This window comes from Mus musculus, chromosome 1 (assembly GCF_000001635.26).
Source record: "Mus musculus strain C57BL/6J chromosome 1, GRCm38.p6 C57BL/6J".
NCBI lineage: Eukaryota > Metazoa > Chordata > Mammalia > Rodentia > Muridae > Mus > Mus musculus.
In genome coordinates this window covers 177706710-177734368 of record NC_000067.6, presented here as the reverse complement: position 1 = coordinate 177734368, position 27659 = coordinate 177706710, and the positions used below count along the sequence as shown (strand labels likewise).

Sequence of the window (27659 nt, the reverse complement as noted above, 5' to 3'; positions counted from 1 at the left end):
CCCAAACTTCTTAGTTTCTTAGTCTCTGCAGGTTCCATAGCAGAGACAGATGGGAGAGAGGGCTTAGGCCTTATGGATGGCACCTGCTGACTCCCAGAAAGATAAACCCAGCACAGTAAAGTGTACCTATAGGGCTTATTACCCCATGTGATAAATGGCCTTGGAGAATGAATGAAAGCCCACCCTCAGTCTCACTCTATGCAGTCAGCTCTCATATTGCAGAGAAACATGGTGGTTTTATTTACCCCAAGGACAAATGGTTCTTGTTCAAAGTTTGAGCTTTGAGTTCCCCATTCTTCCTGGTGAAGCCCATTCCAGGAGAAAACCAACATCTGTCTCATACTTTGGGTATTTGGAGTTCCCTGGTTGCTTGGATTCTGCAAAGAAGGTATTCTTATCTCACAACTTTCAAAAAATTTGGAGTTGGAGATTGGTTCAGTGGTTAAGACTCCTGAATGCTCTTCCAAAGGATCCTGGTTCAGTTCTCAGCATCCATATAAGATGTCTTACAACCACCTATATCTCTAGCTCCAAGACCTAATGTCCTCTTGTGGCCTGCAGGGGCACTTGCACACACACACACACACACACACACACACACACACACACACACCACATGCATGAATATTGTTTATGTCTTTTTAAAAAACCCTACAAACCCCACAACTTTCTCTAAACTCAAGGACTCACTTGACACAACCTCCCGCCCCCAGCAGCAGTTGCTCCTCATTGCCTGCGAAGCAGGGTAGGTGAATCTCGTCCCCTGGGCACCTGCCTTCCTCAGCCTGGTGGTTTCTGTATCCAAGAGAACCTTACCTAGGTGGAATCGATGGGCGACGCTCTACAAATTCTCGTAGTCGGATGGTCGACATGACTGAGGGGCACCTGAGAAAGCTGTGGAGAGAAATTTCACATTGCCAGTTTACATACATTCTCAGGTATTAGCTATTGCTCCAGCTCAGATCTGGACTGTCTCCAAAGGCAAGCCCTTGATAGGCAGGTAAACCTGGACTGTATAAGACAGGTAGCTGAACCTCAGCCTTTTGAAGCAAGCCAATAATAATCAAACAATACATTTAAACATTCATGTGAACAAGTTCATAATGGGGAGGGAAAGTGAGTGGGTGGGAAAGAGGCCTACTGTTTCTAGAGCACCTCATAGACTGCCCATGCTCTGTGTGCATAGGTTGTTTACTCTCTTCATAAAGAGAGCTGAGTTGCTAATTTGCATGAGCATGGCAACCTCTAGGTAGCCAGAGAACCCTAGATGGAGACTCTTTCGGCCTGTGTAAGTTACTTCTCGGCTCTGTGAATTGACTACAATAATTCTTTGTAGGGTCCAGTGAGGCAGTACTGTGTGTGGGCATGGTCTGTGACTTAAAGGCACTCTTGAGAAAGGAAAAACATGAGTTTGTGAGCCTGTGACATACAACTGGCAGCACACTCTAACTAATAGCATTCTTGGGGTAAGTCTGCAAATCATTGTGACTATTTGACTCACAAGAAGTTAAGTAACTTGTGCAAGTTACAAGGGAGCCAGGGATGGAGTCCTGAGACTCAAAGACCATTCATTCTTATTACTGAGTTATACCCAAACAACCCAGGGCACCAAGAGACCTCAGCTAAAACAAAACTGGGACTATTCAATAGGAGCCAGAAGGGAAAAGAAGTAATGGGGAGGGAGAAAGGGTTGGGGGAAAAAAGGGATGTGAGGCCGAGGCTGCCCCTCCTCCTTTTATAGTCAAGTTTAACTCACCCTCAGGGTCCCTGGCTCCTCTGCTTTCCCTCTCAAAATTTGTTTCAAAATCCCATCTTTTCAAAAATCAGTTTGAAATTTCCCAATAGCAACACACTGTAATAACTAGAGTGGTTAGTGATAGATCCCAAGGAGCCTGTTTATCACATAGCATATCCTCCCCTTTATGGCTGCATGGTGTTCCTATGCCATATTTCTTCATTCACTCCCTGCTGCTGGGAACCTGGGCTGAAGGGGTGGTGTCTCAGCTACTGTGAACATGGCTGTGTCTCTTCCACATGTACTTTTGCCTTTAGTACTGCTGTGCTTTGTTTTGCCTTGGTTCTGTTTTTGGTGGAAGAATGAATAAAAGAAAATGTGGTTAAACACGATTGAGCTCTTGAGAAGTCAAACCCTGAATGTTGAGGTTTTTGCACGTGATGTGGAAGAGGAAGCCAGCATTTAGGACATTTGCTCTAGCACATTGCCCTCTTCTCTTGATGAGCCAATGCTCAGTGCCTAGAAGCTGTGGATGAGTGACATAGGAAGCAAACCTGTCATGGGTTGCCTCTCTTTGACCGGGCCACTCAATCATTTTTGAAGGGACACATTAAAATCTTTGAGTCACAGGAGGCCTGGAAAGGGAATCTTGAGATTGTGGCTACATTTCCATTTCTCTCCTTTATCTCTTTTTAAAATTTATTTTTATTTATGTGTATGTGTGTGTATGTGTATGTGTCTCATATATTTGTGTGCCTGTGGAGTCCAGAATTCGGTGGCAGATTTCGTAAAGCTGGAATTACAGGTAGGTGCCAGGGACTGAACTTAGGTCTTCTGCAGGAGCAGTAAGCCCTCTTACCCACTGAACCATTTTCCCAGGCCCAAAAGCACACAGCTCTGTGCTGTCATTCCAACACCATTTACCACCAGAGGCCCCAAGCAATGAGGCCCCAAGCAATGAGGCAACCTGTTCCAGAGTAAGGCCTTTGCAATTGTGTTTCATTTACTGTTCTATGCAGTGAGGAGATACCATGACCAAAGCAACTCTTATTTTTAAAACAAATATCATTTAATTGGGGACTTGCTTACAGTTTCAGCAGGTTAGCCCATGACCAATTATGGCAAGAAGCATGGCAGCAGGCAGGCTGGCATGGGCCTGGAGCAGTAGCTGGAAGCTCACATGTTTTTCAAGTTGCAGGCAGAGAGAGAGAGACTAGACCTGATGTGGGCTTTTGACACCTCAAAGCCTATCCCTTCTAACACACCTCCTCCAAAGAGGCCACATCTACTCCAGTAAGACTATGCCTCCTAATCCTTCCTAAATCGTTCTACCAACTGGGGACCAAGCATTCAAACACTGAGAGCCTATGGAAGCCATTCTCATTCAGACCACCACAGTGAGCCAAAATACAATTCTTATAAGTTGATTATCTCAGACTTTGTTATAGTAATGGATAGCTGACTTGGACATCATAAAACATTTTTTTTTAAACTGAAAACATAATATGCTCAGAAAAATAATGCTATAATAGAAAAGGCATCCATAATTTATATATCTAAAGCGGCATTATTTATTTTCTAGAAAATAATCTTTGGTTTTGTTTTTTTTTAATGTTGTGAGATAATTTCTACATTGCCACAGTTATTGTAATTCTTAATCTTAATATTTAATAGTTATTAATATTATAGAATATTAATATATTAATAGTTACCATATATTAATAGTTAATCTTAATGTTTAGTGTTCCCAACACCTTCTAACACCTGAAACCCTTTGGTGACTGATTACATCCAAACCATAGCAATCAGCTGTGTAGGGTTATCAGCTGTGTGTAGATAGTACCTGTTGACTTTCTAGATACATTTTGTAAAGCCCTTTCTCCTTGGAAGAGCTGTGTCTGTATTCAGGACATTCAGGGTAACATAGTCACATGACAACATAGAGACAGCATAGGGGTGTTAGACCTGCTTAGCCCCGTGGCTGCAGGGTTGCTCTGCAGCTGGGTATACCAAACTTTTATAAAATACTGAGAAAAAAAATATTCAAAACATCCCAAGTAGACCACTGTTCACATTCTAAAATAATTTTTAGGGGCAGAGACATAGCTTAACGGTTTCAAGAGCTTGCTGTTTTTTCAGAGGACGAAGTTCAGTTCCCAGTACTCAGGCAGCTAAAACTTCCTGAACCTCCAACTCCAGGGGATTTGCTAGCTTTCATGGCAGGAAGCATGGCAGCAGGTCTCATGTACACATACCCGCACGCAGATATATACACATACCTAACACCTGAGTCGAGTTGGGGGGAAGAATTCCTAGCTTTGCAAAGAATTCCAACCATAAAGTTGTAAGTTGTAAGCACCTATTCAAAATGTGCCAGGTAGTGATGGCTTGTGCCTTTAATCTCAGCACTTAGGAAGCAGATATCTGAATCCGAGGCCAGCCTTGTCTATGGAGTGAGTTCTAGGACACCCAGGATAACACAGAGGAAATCCTGTTTTGAAAATCCAAACCAAACCAAACCAATTAACCAACCTACCAATCAACCATCCAACCCACCAACCAACTAACCAACCAAGCAAACAAACAAAAAGCAAAAGCAATCCTCTCATTTAGCCATGTAGCCACGGAGTGAGAGGAGAGAGGCCCAGGCAGTAAGAGCCTTGCTGCATTACCGGCTTGGCTTGGGCAGCAGTGGGCAGGGGCCTCCTTCTTCAAAGAAGTTTTCCTCTGAGGGCAGCAAGAAATTGAGCCACCTCTGTGTGGGGCATGCTGTGAAAAGTACAAGGCAGAGCTGTGAGACCTGATCCCTTTACATCACTCAAAGGGGATTATGATGCACGGTGGAGTGGAAAGTTGTGCTAAGCAGTGCTGTTCAGGCTTAGAGAAAGCCTGTTTTGAACGTCTCTAACAGAAAGCATAGCTGCGCATAGAACGTAAGGGCAGAAATTGGTGTCAGGGAGAAACCATACAGGTAAGTGACCCAGACTATCAACCACTAAACTTGTTTTTCTACAAACATTGCTTCAAGGGGAACGTAAGGTCAGGGATCTGGTGTTGCATGTGTCCTTTGCAAGTTGGAACTGAGAAGGGCTGTCACAGGGACAAAGGAATCCAGCACTGCCTGGTCTAAAATGACACTAGTCTATGGAAGGCCGCTGCTACTAAAGCCATTGAAAGAGGTTTTTAATTGTTCAGGAATATGATTCAAACCAAGCCACCAACCATCACTGTTGCACAACTACACAGAGAAGCGAGTCTCAGCCAGGAAAGAGAATGGCTGTAGAATGGTTGTTCAGATACCATAGCAAAACTAAGCCCAAAACAAACACTGGCATTGTCTACAAGAGGCTGGCCTGGAAACAGGGCAGGGCTCGATCAAACAAAGTTTGCAAGTAGGAAGAGAAATATTCATCTGCAGCTCCTGATGGCATGGACAGGAAGCCTGGGCCAAGGCTGTTTTTTTTTTTTTTTTTTTTTTTTTTTTCCTTTCAGTCTGGGTCCCACCCTGTAGAATGATGTCACTCACAACCAGGGTGGTTTTCACACTTCCGTTAAGCCCCTCTAGAAACACCCCCTCAACATGCCCAGGGATGTGTCTCCTAGGAGATTGAAGTTGACAGTGAAGATTAGCCATCAGGACAGTTATGACTTTTCTTCTTCAGATTTTCAAGTTTGGAAGTATAATCCTTAAATAACTCTCTCCAGTGTCTGCTGGGGAGTCATGAGCTGGGGACAGCATCTCTTCATTATCTTTCCTTCCTTCTGTGATGATTAAAGAGACTTCTCTCATTTGCATAGACTCTCTAAACATTCCCTTAAGCTGACAGGATGGCTCAGTGGACAAAGACACTTGCCACCAAGCCGGAAGACCAGAGTTCAATTCCTGGGACCCACGTTAATTTTAAAAAGTGAGAACTGACTCCTGTAAGTTGTCCTCTGACTTCCACATGTGTGCTGCATGCTGCTTCCCCCCCCCCAAGTAAACAGGGGTGGGTTGTTTTAAAAATAACACCTGTTTCCAGAATTCAGGTAATATAGAAAAACAAAGAATATTTAAAGTAATATAATCTTCAACCCAGAGAGACTAGTATGCATATCTAATTAATCACTAATTAAATTATGGCTACTACTGGGGCAGTGTGTAGTGTCTTGGTGCCTAGCTGATCAGAATTCCTTCCAGTATGGAGCAATTGTGCTCAGGATCCCTCCCCTGCCATCTACAAACATCCCTTGTAGTCACCAACTTGGAAAATGCAATCCGCCAGCCGGCCATGACACTTAACACTCCTCAGGCCTCCTCACTGACATCTCTCCCTGCCTCATGGAAAGGTGACTTTAAAGATGGAGGAGTTTCTAGTCACTGGTGCAGGGGCCCTGTACAGGAGAACATAGTACATCTCAGATCCTACCATCAACACTGGACTGTCTCCACATCTACAGAGAGTGTGAGTGATCTTGATCTTGCTAACCCATAACTTCCCTGGGCCAAAGAACACTAGAGTCAAAGGTTTATGGCCCCACGTGCAGGTGGCCTACAGTCAGGACTCATCATTGTGAGGAAACCTCTGTCCTTGACTACTCTCTCCCTCCCTCCCCTCCCTCTCCCTTCTCTTGCTTACAGACAGTCCTAGGTAAAGCTATGACCACATTTACTCTCCTATGTCTCCCTCTCCTATGAACCTCCCTTCCCCACTACAAATCTCTCTCCCTGTCTGTTTTGCTTAGGAGCCACTGGGTTTTTAAAAACAATCTGCACTTAGAGATTGTTCTATAGTCAAATGCTATGTCTTCTCTCTCCTAAGCCAGTGTTGGTTTGTTTCCTATCGCTGTGATAAACACCCAAAGGCAACTTGGGGGATGAGGGTAGCGGTGAGGAAAGAGTGCCACACTGGGAGAAAGTCTTTGGGGAGACTGAAGAGATGAGGAGAAGTTCCTTCCTGGTGATTCAGCTTGCTTCTCTAATTTCTACAGTTTTGAAATCCTATCTTCAAATCCAAACTTTTCAGGCTTCGCTAACATTGTAGTCTTTGTCTCAGGTTTTAACCTTTATCAGACAAATACTACACCGTGTTTAAGGAGAACATGTTTGGTGTTGACCAAGCTATTGGCCAGTGAGGCAGGAAGAAATCCTAGGATGTGAAGTTAAACAGGCCGAGGCTTGGGATGGGGGTGGGGTGAAGGAAGGGGCTGGGGGTAGGGTAACCTCAGGGTAGGTCACGTACTGCATGCACGAAGGCCTGGGCTCATTCCCTGGAACAACCAAAAGCAACAACAAAACCACAAGCTCAGTTGTAGCCTTCCTTGTACTTCACTTACAAAACAGGACAATAAAGTCATCAAGGGCTAGGACCCTAGGACTGATTGGCACTGCCTGTGTCCACACTCGGCTCTCAAATGTTTGTTATAATCACAGAAGACAGCAGCCTCAGAATTCACACAGACTGGAGGCCCCACTCCGACTTAACAGCAGAAATCTGTCTGTTGTTGGCACAGTGTTATCTTGAACACACTTTCCACATATTTTATGTAGAGAACGTCAAACTCACAGAGAAGTTGAAAAGATAAAAAGAGTATGGTGGACACTTAATGCACCTGCTTTCTCCAGTCTTTAATATTCTGCCATGTTGCATAATTTGTCTTTTCATGCTGGAAGTCCAGTCCAGGGTCTCCCCAGCCCCACCCCACGCCAAGCATGCGCTGTAGCAGCATTCTTCAGGTTCCTCTTTCTCTGTTTTCATTGTTTAGATCAAACTTATTATCTGTCAGTTTTGTACATGTATGTGACACATTGAGATTATTTAGCTTCACCCCCCAGCCCACCCCCAGCCCCCTCCCCTCCCCCATCCCTCACTCCCCCCACTCCACCCCTTACCTCCCCCCCAGTTAGTCTCCCCTCCTACAAGTGTCCCTTCCACTTTCATTTGTTTATTTTGTTATGTGAGCCAGTGAGTTTTCTAAGACGATGAGTACTTAAGGTGAGTACTTTGTCATTGCCTGCTCTGCTATTTCTGGGTGGGTTATTGGTGACAGTACTCAGAGATCTCAGGGGAGGTCTAGTGTCCTGAAACACTCCTGCAAAAGAGGAGAATGTCATCTCGACTCCAGGACAAAGTGTTTAAGTCTTTGAAGTCTGCAAACACTTCTACTGACAGAAGAGAGGTGACCTGAGTTAGTCAATAGACGGGCAGATCCCAGCACAAACACACCAGTAACAAGAAAAACCAAGACAATAGGTCTTCTCCAAAAATCATCACTTCAATGGTAACTCCAGTGGGGCTCCCTGAAGTGAAACTTTAGACGGTCTGGTTCCCTAATTGGTTCTTGTGGGACTTCCAGGTTCCAGGAGGAAAGAGCAGGGGCTTTTCGGCTAGGCTTTGGAAGGAGAAGCTCGATACAACCCCCTTGGGGAAACTAGATCTTGGGGAAACTAGAACCAGTGGCCTCTGCCATCATCGGAGGCTGGCTGATGTAGGCTAGCTGATAAGGTTGGGGCAGGGACTCTGTGCCCAACAATTGTGCTATCTGGCAAGCTCTAAAATAATAAAGCTGTCTAGGTGTTTTTCATCCGAGGAGCAAAGGTAGGCAGAGAAAGAGAGAAGCCAGGGTGGTAGCTGGTGGCTTGGCAAAGCTAGCCAGGGAGGAACTAAAGAGAAGTCCAGAGGGAACTGGTGGAGCGCAGACAGCAGCTCCCAGTTTTCCCAGGTTGGGGGATAGTTGCAATCAATCCTGGGCTAAGCTGGATGGAGCAAAAGAAATCAGGAGAGGTCAGAGTGAGGGCTGAGCTCCCAGGAAAGGTGTTAGCATGTTTTAAAAAATTACACACAACAGTCTTCTCCAAAGATCATCACTCCAACAGTAACTCCAGCGAGATTCCCTGAAATGAAACTTTAGACAAGGAAAGAAGAAAGACAATTATAGGGACTGGAGAGATGGCTCAGCACTCACTGGGCTTATACAACACCTGGGTTCAGTTCCCATCGCCCACAAGACAGTTTGCAGCCTAACTCTAGTTCTAGAGGATCTGGTGCCCTCTTCTGGCCTCCTCCTGCACCAGGCTGGCAAGAAGTGTACATACACACATATAGGTGAAACACTCACACACATAAACAAACAAACAGCAATGGGATTGTCAAGCGCAGCCAGACACACAAACACATGTACAGAAAAGCTTGGGTCAGGTGAGCTGTACACACTCTGAGGGGGTGGCACCAACTGGGCAATAACTGGGCACTTAGGCACAGGGGTAGGGGTTGGCTAGTCTCAGGAGGTTTTGGTAGGCTACAGGAAGAAGTTAGTTTTTGGACACACTGGTTAGTCATTTGTTAACACTGGTACTTGCATACACTGCCACCATTTACACTTGGGCCAGAGCAAGGCTTTGCCAATGCAGAACCTGGCGCACATGGAGAGGCTTAGTTGATTTCCCATGAGTCCGAGGCCTTGGTCCTTGCCATGGCTGTGCCCAGGTTAACAGTATGCATTCCCTCAGGACTTCATCTGCTCCCCACGAAGCCCAGCTATGAATGTATTCAAATAAGTTAAAGACAAGAGTACAACCTTGAGTGAATTCCGAGAGAATACAAACAGCTGAATGAAATTAGAAAGTTAACTTTGGGATGTGAAAATAGAGTTCAACGGAGAGGAGCAAGGAAAATCCAACACACTGTGATGATAACAGAGGCAAAAAGCTTAAAGGAGAGCATTACCAGCAGAATGGACCATGCGCTGGCGTAATATTAGGGCTCAGAGAAAAGAAAGAGGAGTTGGATCATTTTGTTAAGATAAATGATAATTTTTTTAAAAAATGTATGAATGGAGCATGAAGACCTTTGGGAAGACATAATGGGAAAAATCTATGAATATGATTTTAAAGAAAGAAAATAATTTCATGCCACAGGCATAGAAAATACTTTAAATAAAATCATAGAAAAAAATCTTCAAGTAGGAATGAAGTACACAAAGATGGCGGTGGCTGCTGGCATCTGCTGAGGAGTCTGAGAGACCCATGGAGTCTCCGAGGGGTGACAAGGGAGTCTGCAGGGCTTATAATAGCTCCAGGACAACTAAGGAAAGAAAAAAGGCAAGTCTTATGGGAAGATGCTCTTAAAATGTGAACTCACAAGATTGGAAGGGAAGATGGTGGAACAGAGCTCTGTGGAGAATGACTGTACCCTTTGCTGCTGTAGCTGTGCAGATGTCTCAGGGAGATGTGTGGTCCCCTGAGCTCCCTCAGAAACAGGTCTTTGCTGAGTAGGTCAAGCCTTAGGCCCACCAGCTGGTCAGACACCTACACAGAGCCACTGTACCTGCAACTTGTCCTGCTGCTGGGTAGAGGGAGCTGGACGTTGGTTTGGCCCAGTTGTGCCTGGTGTACCGACCGTGGGGAGGCCAGCATCAAAGACAGGGTGGGTCACAGTGGCCTGGAGCTCCCTTGGAAACATGCCACACTGAGTAGGGATGGTCCTAGACCAGCCAGCCAGCACCCAGGATGTTGCCTCAGCACCTGCCTGCCCTGCTGGGAGATGGAGGATGCAAGACAGCAACGCTGCCTGCCTGCCGGTTACAAGCACAAAGGTGGAGCCTGGTGAGCCTTGGTGTGGCATACACCGAGGTCAGGGAGGTGTATGGCAGCCTGGAGCCTGCACAGAACCTGTCCCTGGATGCCCTGCCTAACAGCAACATCACCCTGACTCTGGGCAACAGCAGGATATCTGAGACGAGTCTCAGAGATGGTTCAGTATTTATAGTGCTTCAGAAACCAGAAACCTTGAACCAGAGCTAGCACTAGTTGCAATGAATCTTTGTATACAAAGCTGCCTGGTTCCTAATACACACACACACACACACACACACACACACACACACACATACATGTGTATATGACATATAATATACATATATGTCACATAATTATATATTTTATACACACACACACATATCATGTGACACTTAAGTTTCCAAAGCCACTATGACAGACAAATATTTGATGGAGAGGTTGGGAAGATAGAGGAATGGAGGCATGAGTGAATAGTGGAGAGGTAGAGCTACAGACTCAATGGTGGTAAGAGATGTGAGAAAAGGCTGCAGTGGATGGGGTAACTCCTCGTTGGCAAATAGGTCAGACACAGTGGTGTTCAGCAGTCCAGAGCTTATACTCTGACTCAGCCCCCAACCACATTGCCCAGTCACATGATGGTCCTGGTTCTAAGCAACAACTGGGTATCCAAAATGAAGAAGTTCACTTTCTGAATTGGACCTCCTTGAAAGGCCTCTATGGTCTTTGCTGCCCTTGGACACTATGTATGGTCAATTGCTCTAGGTGTATTGAAGCCAGAGGTTCATGTGGATGTTTCTGGTCCTTCAGCAGCTGGAAGCCATGTTGATGTCCCTGACTCAAGTTATCACCAGAGGTCCTACAGATGCCCTTGGTCTGGGTCACCACACGAGACCATGTTGATGTCTGTGGGCTGTGCTACCACCTAGGGCTATATTGATATGTCTTGTGATTCTGTTCAAGTCCATGGCGATGTCTGAGCTCATGCTGCAGCCGAGGGCCATGTCTGGGCACTGGTCCTATTGTAGCTGGGGCCTGTGTTTCCACCAAAGACCATGCAAATGTCCACGGTCTGCACTGCCTCCTAAACCTATGTTGATGCCTATGGGCTATGATGCCATCTGAGGCCTTGTTGATGTTCTTGGCATGGGCTTCTGCTAAAGGCTACGATGTTATCTGCAGTGTAGTGGCAGAGGACTGTATTGATGTCTGTGGGCTGTTACTGATGACCATGCTGAAGTTCATGGCATGTGCTGATGCCTGAGACCATGTGGATGGATGTCCACAGTTTGTGCTGTCACCAGAAACCATGTGTATGTTCATGGTCCATGATCCTGCTGAAACTCATAAAAATTGTGAAAGGATGTGAAATGTAGCTCTCCACAATTGGTGGGTTCTTATAGTGGGTGGGGTAGGGAAGGGCTCTGTTTTTTTAAGGGGCTGGCCACTGGGAGTTTGACCATCCTCCAGTGAGCAAGGGGGCAACGCTGGACTTAAGAATAAGAATTATTAAAAGAATAAGCTGGACTTATTTCTTCGTCTGTTTCTTCTTCCTCCTCCCCTCCCCCTCCCCCTCCCCCTCCCCCTCCCCCTCCTCCTCCTCCTCCTCCTCTTCTTCTTCTTCTTCTTCTTCTTCTTCTTCTTCTTCTTCTTCTTCTTCTCCTTCTCCTTCTCCTTCTCCTTCTCCTTCTCCTTCTCCTTCTCCTTCTCCTTCTTCTTCTTCTTCTTCTTCTTCTTCTTCTCCTTCTTCTCTTCCTCCTTCTCATTTTCCTCTTCTTTCTCCTCTTCTTCTTCTCTTTGGTGGGGCAAGGGGTCCCAGGGGTGGGAAGCCAGACCTGGGAGAACTGGGAAGTATGTGTGCTTGAGGTTCATGATGTGAAATTCCCAAATAATCAATAAAAACACCAAATAGACAGGACCAGAAAAGAAATTTCACCTAGTTAGGATATTGTGCTGCATGCTTTTGATCTCAGTACTGGGGAGGCAGAGGCAGAGGCAGAGGCAGAGGCAGAGGCAGAGGCAGAGGCAGAGGCAGAGGCAGAGGCAGAGGCAGAGGCAGAGGCAGAGGCAGAGGCAGAGGCAGAGGCAGAGGCAGAGGCAGGTGGATCTCGGTGAGTTCGAGGTCAGCCTGTTCTACACAGCGAATTTCAGGACAGCCAGCCCTACATAGTGAGACCCTGTCTGAAACAAATAAAGAACCCCCCCAATAAAGAAAACAGCAAAGAAGAAACTTCATATGTCATATAATGGTTAAAACAGTGGATATTACAGATCAAAAAAAGCAATATTGAAAACTGCAAGAAAAAAAATCAGTTTCGTATAAAGTCAAGCCCTCAGAATAATAGCTGAGTTTTTAATAGAAATCTTAAAACTAGAAGGGCTTAGAGAGATGTTGCCAGTTTTCAACAAGATCATAACTGTCAACCAAGTCTGTTAAATCCAAGTGCAGCTATGATCACAAGCAAGATCTGCATGTCGTCTTCTGTGCCATCTGCCAGAGGCTTCAGACCTTGTATGGGGAAGACAGGTAAAATGTGAGGTTCAGGTGGTGCTGGGAAGGTGTACTGACAGCCACACCCCTACATAATGGTAAAACAGTACATTTAAGGACAGCTGTCTCCCTGGTGATGGCTTTCCTCTGTACTGTAGTAGACAGATGGGTGAAGCTTCCTTTTTTGTTGTTTGTTAGTTTTGTTTTGTGTTTCGAGATAGGGTTTCTCTGTATACCTTTGGTTGTCCTGGAGCTTGCTCTCTGGACCAGGCTGGGCGGGTACTCACAGAGATCCACCTGCCTCTGCCTTCCATGTGCTGGGATTAAAGGTGAGCACCACCACCTGGTCTTTCTTTGCTATTTACTTAGGAAAGGGCAGGTGCTCTGAGGAAAACATGGTCATTGTCACTACCACCTTTTCTAGTCTGTCAGCCTGTGTACCCTTTGAGGAGCAGGAGCAACTAATAACACAGCTGTCACAACACAACCAGAGTGATGGTCTTATCACTATTAACATTGTTTCTACGCCTACCCCCACCCCTGACTCACAGGGAGCCAGTGAACACTTCTCCAGGCTCCCAGACTTAGATCTAGTGTTTCTGATGACTGCTTCTACCCGGAGTTCTTTATATGCTGTCACTGGAAAGTGGTAAATCTCTGTCCAGAATGTAAATCATGATTCCCATAGAATTAGGTCTATGAAAAATAAAGAATTGTGAATAATAAAGGAGTAGAAACAGGTTTACATAAAATGTGGAACAATATTGCTTGCTGTATAACCTCTATTTATTGAACAGTTACTACAAACACAGCACAATTACTTTTTTCAATTTACATCCTAAAAATCCACTTTGGGGGCTGGTAAGATGGCTCAGGGGTTAAGACACTTGCCATCAAGCCTAGTGGCCTGAGTCTGATCCTTGGAAGCCACATAGAGAGGGAGAAAACCACTTTGTACATGCACGTGCTCAAACACACACACACACAGACACAAACACACAGGTAAATAAAATGCAGTTTGAATTCTTTTTTTCTTTTCTTTTCTTTTTTTTATTACGTATTTTCCTCAATTACATTTCCAATGCTATCCCAAAAGTGTAGTTTGAATTCTTAAAATACTATTTTGTAAAAGTAATATTTATTTGCCAGATGTAATTGTCATCTCAGTGACTTACTGCTGAATAAGCTCACCCTTTCTAGTTCTTTCTAAAATCTGGCTGGCTGGTTTAAACCAACTATTCTGGCCCAAATGCCTCTTCAAGCTGACTGATTCAAGAAGGCTTCTCTTGGCTTTTGACTGAATGACTCTGCTCGGCCTCATACTAACTTTGGCAATATGTTCTAATCTTCTGGCTCCTTTTCATTATCTGGCCCATTCTGTCTTCACCTGCAACCTACACCCACACCACACACCAACACTTGAGTCTCATCTTTCTCTCTCCCTGTGCCACTCTTAAGTCTCCTCGCTTTCCTGTCTATTCTCACGAGAGTTGGACGTATCCTATTGCTGACTTGTCCTTCCAACTCTTTCTCTGATTCTCCATTTTTCTGTCCCTCAATTAGACATCACTTTCAAACATGACTGCTTCCTTCTACAAATGAGTTTTACCTTCATTGTTTGGGATTAAAGGTGCGTGGTAAGGTCATGGCTGTATTCCAGCCAGAGAGATTAAAGGTGTGTCATTCCAACCAGATCACACAGACCTAGATTGTATGTGATCCCTTGCCATAGCAGCCATGTTGTTACATTAATATTCCTTTATACTATTTGTCATGAAAGCGACTGGGTTCTGGATACATATAGTATCTGACCAATCAAGGTAAAGTGTTGAGAGCTTGATGCTCTGGGAAGTGGTGGATCACCAAGAGGTGGATCAGGTAGAGGGTCCTGGGTCATTGGCAATGTGGATGTGAGGGAGACAGTGGGACTCTTGATTCCTTCTTCTGTTTCACATTTTGGCCAAGGTGAAAGTTTCCATTCCTACCCACTCTTGTCATGACATGCTGATCATTACAGGCCCCACAGCAACAAGCCAACTGACCAGGATTGAAACCTCCAGACTAAGACAAGACATACCTTTCTCCATCATAAGTTCATCATGTCAGGTCTTTTATCATAGTAACCAAACAGTAACTGGTACAGCTCTGAACACATCTTGTGTGACCCCTAATGTCTCTCTGCCTCTGTAGAACGCTCTTTGAGACCAGTGGGAAGACTATGAGTAAGACATTCTGAGCTGAGTTTCCGGCTTTGCTCCTGATTTTGGGTGTGTTTTCTGGTTTCCTGCAGTGAAGGAGATGGTTGCTGTGTAGTGGAGGCTTCCTGCGTCTGTGCATTCCACTGAGTAGGCACAAGTTTGGAATGTGGAGACACCCTGTGGGGTGGGGCAGTGGAAGAAGCTGTGCTGGGTAGGCTCTAGCAGAGAGACAAGTCTGGAGGTGAAACAGCATGCCAACCTTCCCATTCTTTTAGGTTGGACTGCACCCCTTTGTCCCAGAGCTGGGGGACTCTGCACTGGCAGAGGAGAGTTGACTGAGGCTGAAGTTGCCAGAGGAAACCAAACAATTCTTATTTACCAAACTGTCAAAATCCTATCATTGCAATTAAGGAGACGGGCAATTAACTGTGTCTTAATTACAGCAGCTGCCACTTCTTCTGAATGCTGTAATTTACGGAGAGAATGGGAGGAGACTCTAAATTAATGTGTGTCTTTAAACAACGAAAAACATTGATGAGGCCTGAAGGAAATTGTCAGCGGTGGTCTTGGGGCCCCTCCTGAGAGGAGGCATTGTTGGGAGATGCCTCCAAGTGCAGTCATGATTTCCAGAGCCTTTGTTGCCTAACGGCTGTGATTTTGATAAATGCCCAGTGACATCGTTACATCCTATTTTGTGTATAATGCAAATCTCCACAGCCGCAGCATCTGTGGCAGCCGCCGTTAGCCCATTTCAGTTTAGTTGTTTTAAACTTAGCTTTGAAACAAAGGCATTTAAACAATGACTCCAGACTCCCAGGCAGAGAGAGCTTTTCCATGGAAGCTACTAAGGGGTAGATCCACAACACTGAATAGGAGAGCAATGAGGACCAGGCCGCAGCACAAGCTATCCATTGGCCACGTTGCCTTTAAGCTTGTGTGACCCCCAGACTTTGCTTCTCTCCAGAGGCTGACTTGCATCATGATGTGTAAGTAAGGGACCCCACCAGGGGAGATGGCAGAGCTGTGACCCTGAGGTTGGTGAGCAGCTCTGGGAAGTTCCTCAGTAGCCCTGGGCCTCTGTAGCCTAGTACACTCAGCATGTTGAAGGCCCTGTGTTCAGTCCCCAGCATCAAAGAAAGAATACGGCTGGGGTTATAGCTTGGTTGGTAGAGTGCTTGCTTGCTTGTTTGCTTGCTTTTCTTGCTTACCATCCACAACATCCTTGGGCTCCATCTCCCGTAGCTCCTCAGCTGGGTGTGGTACACGTCTGAAATTCCAACTCTTGGGAAGTGGAGGCAAGAAGATCAGGAGTTCAAAACCATCCTTGGCTACCTTATTAATTTGAAGTTTTAGGTACAGGAGACCCTATAGAAAATGGGAAGAAAGGAGGAAAGAGGAAGGTGGCTGGAGAGGAGAGAGGGAAGGGGGGAGAAAGGAAGGGAGGGAGGGTTTCAGAGCAACAGGAAAGGCAACTGGAAGTTAGGGCCCACACTCAGCTGTGGTCTGGAGCAACGCTAGAGTCCCTGGGAAGCCTGGGGACTCGGTGGTGACAAAGCCCTCAGACTGGACTGAGCAGGCTTCAAACCTGTCCTCTTCCTGCTTCTCAGTTAGGTGACCTTGAGAAAGGCCCTTGTTTAGGAACCAAAAAACATGTGACCTTTTACTTGAGTACTGGGAGGTTGTATCAGTCTTTCACAACTGCTGGAGAGATAAAGGGACAACGCAGTCCAGGGCCTGGACCAGCGACTGGCATGGGAGAGGCCTAGGGTGTATGCTAACACATCTCCTCTTCTTTTCTGGAAGGTAACTGAGGCCCTCAGATACTCAGGAATAGGGGGTGCTGGTGACTCCCAGAAGAGAGAAGAATGCAGCTGCTTTTGATAAGAACTAAGTACATGTTGGGAGAGGAAGACTCAGTCTTAAGGATGAGGGTAGGTATTCGTTATCACCACCAAGGACCAGACCAATGAGGGACGACTGAGACCACAGACTTGGTGCTGAGTCCTGGAGAAACAGGCTTTGAGGCTGTCCAAAATAAAGTCCAGGAGCTGTGTGAGAGACTAAATAGCTCAGAGGCTGGCTCCACTCCAGGATGCTGTAGAGAGGACGTTCTCTCTCCTTTACTGCTCCAGAAGCCTGAAGCAGAACAGTGTGAAAGCACAGCTCCTCCCTCCCCCTCCCAGCAGGGTTTCTCTCCTGGCTGGCTTGGAACTCATTTTGTAGACTAGGTGGTTCCTAGAACTCAGAGATCCACCTGTCTCTCTCTCCCGAGTGTTTCAAGTAAAGATGTGTGTGCCACCATGCCCAGCCTACAAAACCATAGCGCTTACCTTAAAGAGAATAGGAGAAGAATTGATTCTGGAGCTAAATATGAGTGCCCATGCCCTGGCCACACAGATATGAGCTATTCCAAATGCCACATTTCAATATGGCAATAACAGTTCCATGAGGATTTTATAATTAGAGAATGAAAGAAAGTCATAAATCAAGGTAGTTTTCAAATAACTCTTATGGGAACACCACATAGACAGGTTCTGAAATGCGGGGAGAGCTCTGCAAGTTCCAAGGCTCTGTAATCATCACTGTTCTAGACAGCCTTGTAGAATTTTTAGCTCAGGCGAGGCTTTGGAACTTCATTTCACAGGGGAGAAGGAAACAGCATTGGGAGCACTCAGTAAGGGGTACAGCTCTGCCCTGCCACACACTCCTCAGGCTGCTAGATATTAGATAATGTAGTTGAGAACTGTTTTCTCGGAAGTTGCACCAGATGTGCCCAATCCCATGTAGGCAGGAGATATGCAGGCAGGAACTATATCAGAATATAAGCTTAGCCCGATTGGATGAAGGTGGGACATACCATAGCCTTGTGTGTGTGTGTGGGGGGGTCACCTTTATGAGCACTTGACTGGCCTAAATTTGGGTCCATTTTTCAGGAATTGGGAATGTGGACCTGGCTAGTGGTCATCTTTCTGGTGAGTACTAAATAAAGCTGGCTTTAATTGGATAATTGTGGGACTGGTCTTTCTCCTCGAGATTCTCGGGTTTAACATGTGTTTGTTCTATGCTGCTGTAACCAGATGCGCAAGTCTGGGTAATTTACGAAAAGTTCATTTGTTGGGAACTTTGATATCAAGACTGGAGAGGGAGCTGTCTGCTTCCAAGATGGTGACATCTTCTGGAGGTCAGGCTTAGGGAAAGGGCTCCTGAAAAGCCATGACCAATGGTTGATTATGAGTAAGTTCTTCCTAGATCTTAGGGAGATTTTAAATTTTCTATATAGTTCTTCATAAGAATATTTTAAAACTTATTTTGACCCAAATGAAAGTTATAGTTTCATAAGAAATAAAATTGTAGAGATGTAAACACAATAATTAAACATGGCAAAGAGGAAATATGAAGTAGAAGAGTCTCATGGGACTGAATTGCTCACCCTTCAGGATCTGATGCTAACTCTGGTAGTATTAGAACTGAACTAGTGAAAAGGCAGAGATTATGAAATAGAAGAAAACCACATTGTCTTTTCTTATTTTATTCTCAGATACAGATCACTTCTTTTTTTAAAAAAATTATTTATTTTATGTGTATAACTACACTGTTGTTGTCTTCAGACCACACCAAAAGAGGGCATCAGATCCTATTACAGATGATTGTGAGCCACCATGTGGTTGCTGGGAATTGAACTTAGGACCTCTGAAAGAGCAGTCAGTGCTCTTAACCGCTGAGCCATCTTTCCAGCCTCATTGCTGTAGTCACCAAAATGTTTGTGGATTTTTTTTTCCTACCAGCAATCAGGTTTTGAGGAAAATTCTTCCGAGAATACCAGCTCAATACTTTGTGATTCAGTTCAGTTCTAATACTGCCAGAGTTAGTATCAGATCCTGAAGGGTGAGCAATTCAGTCTCATGAGACTCTTTTACTTCAGACAGCATTTATACTTTGTAGGTTCGCACTGTGAAAATAAAAGAAAATTTACAATGGGAATAACATTGAAAGCTTTTCCAGTGGGGCCTGGAAGCTATTAGGCCCCATTTTATGCAAGATTCCAGTTGTTGCTTAGGAATGAGAACGTGTATTACCTCTAGCTTTTGATTGCAGGCGACTGGGATCTGCATGGTTGACATGTCTAGGTTAGGATGCACGTAACAGTATCCTGAGATCCCTCTTTTATGGACACATCCATCTGGTGTAGATATTATTTTTTCCTCTTCTGATATTCACATGGCCTGGTCCTTCTCAACATTCAACAGACACTATAAGCTCCCACTCTTCCTGCCTACTTTGGGGAAATGGCTCTTTGGAGCATTCCATGATCCTGAGTCTCATAAGTTGCAGTTTCTAAGACCCACCATCACTAGTAAAGTCTTTTTACTTCGGCAGTTTCTGACTTTGGGTTGATTGATATCACCTACATTTCTGATCAGCTAGCTGCAAATTGGGGTTTACCAATCCCTCTTTGAGTTTCATTAATTTGCTAGCTCAGCTCACAGTACTTGGGAAACCACGTGTACCTGCATTAACTTATTACAAAGGATTTTATAAAATGTACAGATAAATATACAGAGGGCATGTGGGAAGCCATGCAGAACTTCCATCTCCTTCCAACGGCCCACCCTCTGAGTACCTATGTATCCAGCTATGTAGACCCTCTCCATACCTGATACTTTTCAGTATGTATGGAAGTTTTACTACAAAGGCACAGGTGATTATATCATTGACTTTTGGTGATTCTAGCCTGAACCTTTCTCCTTACCTGACAAGTTATATAATGGGAAAATGTGAGTCTGAAACCAGGGCTGCAATCACAGTTGATCCCCCTGACAACCAGCTCCCATCTATTCCTAAGAGTTCCTGGCTATCAGTTAACTCGCTAGCACACAGAGACACCGATTAGAGATTTCAAGGGTTTTAGGCATCGTGGACTGCATTACTTTTCTTGTTATGATGAAATACCTGACACACCCAGAAATAAGGAAGAAAAGTTTTGTTCTGATCACAGTTTGGGGCTACAGTTTATCTTGGTGGGGAAGGGGTGGTGGCCGGTATGAGAGACACCTAGTCACATTGCATCCAGGGTCAAGAACTGAGAGAAAGGAATGTCCCACACCCAGTTCATGTGACAGTACCTCCTACACTGAGGGTGGAGTCCCAGACCTGCACAGAGTTTCGTTCTATGATGATTCCAAATCTTGTCAAGTTAATAATGAAGATTAAGTATCACAAGAGCCAAGAAACAAAGACAAAGTATCTGTTTCACAACTCTGAACTCTTTACAGACTTCCCTAAAATATAAATACACAAAGAGAAGTGCAAGAGCCTATAAACATATATAGCACACCAACAGTTAGCATAAGGAGGTTAAAATAGCCATATAAATATCAGATAAAATAGGTTAAAAAACTGTATGTGTTATCAATAATAATGATAAGAGGGTTAATAAATCGGGAAAGATGTATTTGTGTGTGCTTTGAGTAAGAGCATTTCAAAGAGGAAGCAAAAATTATCTATTTGAAATAGACACTGAAGTAATGTTGAAATTGTTGCTGGAGGTTTCAATATCCATCTCTTGGCAGTTGATAAACAGTTAGTCATAACCATCAGCAAGGACTCAGAAGCTCAAAACAAATTACTATAAACAGACAGAACACCATGCTTAACAAAGATAGGATAAATCCAGGAGCAAATGATGCATCTAGCAAGATAGTTGAGGTTCTAGGTGTGTTAAGAGCAAACAATACAACTAGCAAGACAATCCAGGTTCTGGGTGTGTTAGGCAGCTTTTAGTTGCTTCGGTAAATAAAGTAGAGAGTTCAGTGTGTGGTTCAACAGCTTCCCTGCTGTGGGCTCAGGAATTGACCAGGAAGGGGAGAGAGATCTCTCTTGAGCATCACTTGAGCCCAGGAGGTGGAGGTATGCCTGGGCAGCATAGCCAGGTTCTTTCTCAAAAGTGAAATTACAAAAATAAAATTGAAAAGTTTGAAGAGGAAAGAAGAAAAAAAAAAAGAACGGGCTTTCTTCTCCTATGAATGTGTATGTTTTCAAACAACCATAAGGCGGTTGTAGACCACACGCCTGTAGTGCTAGGAAACTGATCTGTCTTACACATACCAAGCATGCCTCTGCTACCAAGCTATATCCCCAGCCCTGACATTTATCTAAAATCAAGAATACTTTTACTGAACATTACTGAATGTCCTAGCCAATGCAATCAGATAAGAAAAAGAAATGAAAGATGAACACATTGAACAAAGAGAAATAAACAGCTACAGTCACAGAAGACTTTGTCTGCCACATAGCCAAGCATCATTCAGGGCGTCTGCCTGTGCTGATGGGGCTCCTTGAAGGCTTACAGGAAGCTTAGATTTTCATTTGAAGTCCTGAGAGTAATCAAAAAGACAACACAGAGTAGTGCGTCATGGAGCTTGTTTACAAAACCAAATGCAATAGTGTTTTTTTTTCTTTTTTTTTGATGAGCACAAAGTACACAACCAAATCAAAGAGTAGATGGAGAAAGATTATTCCCTGTACAGTGTTTCCCTAGGCAAAGGGAATCGAGGAGCTTTTACTAGAGAAACTCCCACAGACTCATGTAAGAAAGGCTTGTCATCACACTTACCATCACACGTAGAAGCAGACACATTCCCAAGCATGCTCAGTTGGAAATCATGCATTGCGTTTTCATAAAACATGGCAGAATGGAAACTGGATGGAGAAGTTTACACTATAATGAGCAAAACTGGCGGTAGATGCCCTAAGGAAGTTGGTAGGTACCTGAGTGTTTGAACTGGAAACAACTTTGTGCAAAAAAAGGGAAGCCTGTGTTGGGGCTAGAGACAGCTCAGTGATTAACCATGTTTATCACCAAGTGCTTGATGCTCTTCCAGGGGACCATAGCTCAGTTCCCAGCACCCATGCCAAGTGGCTCAAAACCTCCTGTAGCTCCACTTTTAGGGGAATATTATGCCTGTTTCTAGCTTTGGGCACCTATATTTCTGGCATCCATTGACTTCAAAAATTGGGTTGTGATTTATAATCTATATAATATAAATTTATTTTAAGTATAAGAAATACAATATACTCTAGTGAGTAGACAGGACTAATCGTAGCTGAAAATTGTGTTAAGAGCTGTCTATCAAGGGCAAATATAGGAAGGAATGAGGATGGGGAGGTTGGATTTTTCACTTTGTTTCACTGAGGTGATCTGGAACTCATTACACCCTGAACTCATGGTGATTCACCTGCCTCTGCTTCCCAAGTGCCACATTACCACATGTTTTCTTCCTCCCTCCTTCTTTCTTCCTTTCTTTCCATTTCCTTCCTTCCTTCCTTCCTTCCTTCCTTCCTTCCTTCCTTCCCCCCCCCCTCTCTCTCTTTCTGTCTGTCTTTCTCTCTTTCTCTGTTGAACCAGAGCCACACAGTGCCTTTCCAGCACTGAGTAACTTTGTTCTGACTTCAGATAATCCAAGCAGTTAAATAGGCATTTGAAATATAGAACTGTCAGAACACAGAGATGGAAAAGGTCAAGCCATGTGCCAGCAGATTAATTTCCTAACTTAATGTACCAAAGTACCTTATCTGAGGACTTACCTAAGGGAAAGTTGTCATTTCACAGTTCTGGAAGTTACAGTTGGAAATACAACTGGTCCTGATAAAGGCAAGACTGATACTGATAAAGGCTTCGGGGGGAGTCTGCCTGACTTTCCTTGGGGGAAGCATTTATCTACTTATGCCCTCTCCCATACAGGGTGCCAATACACCAGAGACAGGACTCCCTCCAAGTCCATCTGGGTGTGCATAAGTTCTCTGCGGTTAATAACAGAAGTGTGGGTGACTCACAGATGACTGTGCTAACAGGGAGCTCCCTGAGTAACAGCTACACTTCCAGTGAGTCCACCCCAGTTAGCTATTAACCCCTTCTATAGCTCTGATAGCTTTTCTAAGGATTGCATGGAGGCTCATGAGCACCAGGAACTTTGTGAGTTCGGTAAACCTTGTGAGCCTCCTCCCTCTCTCCTTGAGTGCTGAGGTCCAGCCTCATCCTGAGAGAGGGTCCAGAGGAAGGGGATGAATTGGAGCAGTGGAAGAGTGACTGAGAGTCAGTGATGGATGCAAGCTGACAGCTCTGTAATCTGCTTGAGAGAGCTGTGTCTTACAGTCCAAAGCCCAGCCTTTTATTTACTATGATTGCATAAACTACTTCCTTAGAAATTGCATAACATTTTAATCACGTACCCAGGTTCCCCTTTGATCATTCTACAAATCAGCCGTTTATGACCTTAGCCCCTTGACCCTTAGAAACAGAAATAGAAATACAGGGCACATTCAAAGCAAATGAACCAGAGAGCAAGTGCTTTTTTTTTTTTTAAAAACATAGCAAGTCCTATGTGGTTCTCTGGGCACAGCACTTGTGGTTGCCAAATCTAGACATAGAGGCTATTTTTATGTGAGAAAGTTAGCTTTAAGTATAGCACCTTTTATAATTTTCCCCACAATTTAGTGAGTCTTGTTTATGCCAATGCAAGCAACATTAAAGCTCATTTTTTATAGTTCTTAGCTACTTCAATATACTCTTTTTAAATTTTAATTTTTTTCTTTTCAGTCTCAGCAACTCCAAGTCTTATTATTGGAAAGTATTAAGCAATCCCAGAAAGTAGCAATATCATTAAACCTTCATCTTTTTTCTTGATATCAGACTTTTGTCCATCTCCAAACTCTCTATTTGGATCACACATACAACTACCTCCTTTAGGGAGTAGAATACCTGGATCAAATTTAGTTGTTGATGGCTTCAATGGAGGAGACCACCATTTTGTCACTAATACTATCTAACCATCTACCTGAGCCTTGTTTGTTTTTTTTTTTTTTTAACTATTCCTTTCTCTTTTGTGATCCAGGTTTTTCCTCTACTGATCAAATTATATCTCCTTTAATATCTTTCTGATTAAACTTCTTCTCATTAGTGCAGCTGCATCTGTTCTTTCAGGTCCATGAAGCCTTTCATACAATTCATATTGTATCCTTATATTTTGCATAGTTGAGAAATCCTGTAAATAACAGTTCTTACACTGATTTATGTACTCTTGAACCTCTGATGAACTCATGTTTTCAGAGTTCTTTCCCACAGCCTTAATGGCTGTTCCGAAGGTCACAGCATCACCTTATTGCTGAGGGTCACTATACACATTCTTACTTTCTAAAATCCTGCTGTCTCTGATTATCGTGGAATCATTAACCTTGACAGGGAGAACATTCCCTGAAGGATGGATGAGAAGCAAAATATGTACATTACTATGCAAACAAGTGTTATGCCTACAGCAGGAGACCCACATCCTGCTGGCTCTGCTCCAGGGGTGGGACCTGGCACATGAGGTAGTTAATAAGGTTCTTCCTGGATGAGTGGCCACAGCAGTACTGATTCAAGATGGCCATAGTCATGCACAACCCAGTGGAAACAGCTACACAACACTTAATAGACATGTCACTTTGATTTCTGCCTTCCTCTTCAAAAATGTCTAGTCAGAACCTGTGTGTGTGTGTGTGTTTGTGTTTGTCTGTCTATCTATTCTCTTCTTCTCCTTCTCCCCCTCCCAATGCTTTTGTGTTCAGATTTCTCCTTTTAACGACACTAACCATCTTAGATTAGGGGACCACCCTACTGACTTTATCTTTATATCTTCAACAACCCATTTCTAAATGAAGTCACATTTTGAAGTATTTGGGGTTAAGACTTCAACATAAATTTTTAAGAGACATAATTTACCTCTTGTTACTATATGTGTGTGTGTGGCTGATATGTGAGAAATGTAGGGTGTAAAAGAGAAGGAAGTTAGGTCAAAAAGCAAGATCTTGGTAGGCCTTTTAATGTGATGATTGTGGTGGTGATGGTAATGGTTGCTATTGTTGATTGAGCAGCTGTTTTATAGCAGATATTACCCTCTGTATCTTGTATGGTTTAGGATGAATATTATAATTTCTTTGTTGGAAATAGAACATTGTTACATTGCCCAAGAAATTGTGATTCTCGTGCTTCAGTCTCCAGAGTGTTGGGATTGTAGGCATACACCATCACACAAGGCTGAATTAGTATATCTAATTCTTATCTTCCCCAGCTCTGGTGCTGATGTTGGAATCCAGAGCTAAGTACATGCTCTACCACTGAGCTACATCCGAAGCCCTAATCTTCAGCATTTTTTTTAGATGGAGAATTTGAGGTGCAATGATCTCTTAGCTCAACTTTGTAACTACCAAGACATTTCCCTCAAAGAGATTGCCTTTTCTGAAAAGTAGAGAGAGGAAAGGAAATAATGTCTGCTTACATTTTCTGTGGTGCAGGAACGCTGACTCAATGGGACTCCTAACTAGCCTTCTTGAAAGTTGACTGGTCAGTGTGAGGATTGAGTCACTGCTGTGGAATGTTTCCTGGCAGGAAACACTGTTTTTTAAGCCTCCAAGGGAAGGTTTAAAGAAGCCAAAGCCCTCCAGTAATCTCTGACTCATGGCTCCTTTACAGACTCACTTGTGAACGTTTCCCACAGTTTCCTGATGTTCCTTACGCTTAAGCTGTCTTGTCCTATCCCTTTTCAGTATGTGCCTTTATATCCCCACCCCCACCCACCAGCCCTGCCTACCCAGCCCTGCCTTTACAGCCCTTCCTTCCCAGCCCTGCCTTCCCAGCCCCACCTCCTCAGCCCCGCCTCCCCACACCTGCCTCCCAAGGCTCAAGAAGCACATGGAAGAGGATGTGGAAGGCTGATCAGAGCCAACAGCTGGAGAGGATGAGAACGAAACAGTGCCTTCTAGACCTGACAGAACTGACACACAACTGTACTTTCCTGCACAAGATCATGAAAGTAGGGAGTCAGTGAGCCTCTATCCAACTGAGGAGCTATGGACAGTTGATGGCTTCTAGGGAGAGTCAGTTTTCTATGAGGTCATGGCTCCTAGTGTCAACCATGTCCCTGCGATGGTCCTACATCCAGGAATATACAGATAGCACAGATTTGAGTTGATGGCTTACTAACAAAAAAATGACCAAAAAGAGGGGATAGGGAAGTAAGAGGAGTCAGGGTGACTATGATCAAAATAAATTGTATGAGATGCTCAAAGAGTTGATAAATATATTTTAAAATTTTGCAGTAACTCCAGTGGCAGTTAAACTGCTTCAACGGGTCTTCAAGATGCAAAAGGTGAGTTGTGTCAAGTCTGAGATTATTATGATTATTAATGCAGGAGCTTTGCATTAATACTGACTCAGGTCTGAGTTACTCCTAAAATGTGAAAGACCTACTATGCTTGAGGACAGAGAAAATTTGCAGGAGGGAGGGACAGAATTCCAGGTCTTCCGAGGATTTTAAGATTTTGTTCTGTTTTCTGAGACATGGGAACATAACGTTGAGATATTAATGATAATAATGAATCTATCTACCTATCATCCATATAATAATTCACTTTTTCTGCTGGGGAGGGAACCCAGGGTTTTGCATATGGTAGGTAGGTGGGCACTCTACCACTAACTGGCACTCCCACAACTTCACTTGAAATGAAGGCCTTGGGCAGCCTCCTCAGTGTAGAACTGTCTGTTTAATGACCCAACCTCAATGAGTCAGAGAAGCACAAGTTAGCAGCAGCATGGAGGTCAGTTGGTCTTTCCAACCTCCCTATGTGATAGGGGGAAGGGCAAGGAAGCAACAGTGACTTCCCCAGGCCACATGGTTCCACCTGAGTCAGAGCCTACATTTCCTTTGCTTGTTCTAAAATTTTATCTATTTTTATTTTGTGTATGAATGTTTTGTCTGCACACGTTCATGAATACCACATGCATGCACGGTACTTTGCGAAGCCAGAAGATAGCATCAGATCCCCTAGAACTGGAGTTACAGATGGTTGTGAGCCATCTGCTGGGAACAGAACCCTAGTCCTCTGCAAGAACAGCCAGTGCTCTTAGCCACTGAACCATTTCTCCAGGCCCTCAGATCCTATATTCTTGTCTGCATTTAAGTAACATAACACAACACAGTGGAATGAGATTTGCAAACACTGAAGTCTTAGGTCTATGAAATCTTTAAGCAACTTCATGTATTCTTGTTTTCCTTGGGAAATAGATACCATCTAGAGAGAGGGAATACCACAGAGGTATTTGGGAGTCAGACTGCCCCTTGATATGTTTGAATATACTTTAATATTTATTGATTGATTGATTGATTGATTGAGAGGAATTTTAGGTTGAATGCAGTTGTTTTCATTCTTTAAAAAAAAATGAAAACATAAAGGAAGAAGGAAGTTGGGTCTTGTACTGCCAAGACGAGATGAGACCTGAACCCCTGCACTCATGGATCCTCCTGTCTCACACTCCTTAGTAGCTGGATCCTGCAATCAGTTTTAGTTTTGCACTGTGGTGCTAGGGATGGGGCCCCGAGCCTTGGGCACCCAGGGTGAGGTCTCTGCCATTGGTCTACACCCCAGCCTCTAACCTTGCAGCCACCATTTTACCTACTGTGGTTTGATATTACCCAGGTGGGCATAGTGAAACATGCTGTGCTGCCCTAAGAGACCTGCTAGCACTTGTGTTTGGGACCTGCACTGGGATGGCTTTCTCTGCTTTGACCAAGACCAACTGTTTGTTCCGGACACAGCCAGCTGAGACAAGAACCTAGCATAACTGTCCTCTGAGAGGCTCTACCCAGC

General features: G+C 44.2%; 1 protein-coding gene and 1 long non-coding RNA gene across 6 annotated transcripts in view; one reads left to right on the top strand and one right to left on the bottom strand.

Moving 5' to 3' along the window:
* Positions 1 to 6232, bottom strand: part of 1700016C15Rik (RIKEN cDNA 1700016C15 gene) — a 25173-nt gene extending 18941 nt beyond the window's left edge. For 2 of the 5 annotated variants that reach the window (XR_373615.4, XM_017322429.2), the window contains exons 1-2: positions 4408 to 4550; positions 817 to 894 (exon numbers count right to left, since the gene is read on the bottom strand). Coding sequence is in view for 4 of the 5 variants with exons in the window: in XM_017322429.2 (XP_017177918.1) it covers positions 817 to 872 (56 nt within the window). In the remaining variant the exon portion in view is untranslated. Of the gene's footprint in view, positions 1 to 816; positions 895 to 4407; positions 4556 to 6144 lie in introns of those variants that run through there. The other 3 variants (XM_006496976.4, NM_027077.2, XM_006496978.4) reach the window with 3 other exon arrangements.
* Gm30115 lies at positions 4294 to 27659 on the top strand. The gene is made up of 5 exons (XR_373742.2): positions 4294 to 4706; positions 16782 to 16909; positions 17912 to 17950; positions 26112 to 26161; positions 27489 to 27659. It is a non-coding gene; the product is annotated as a predicted gene, 30115 (long non-coding RNA).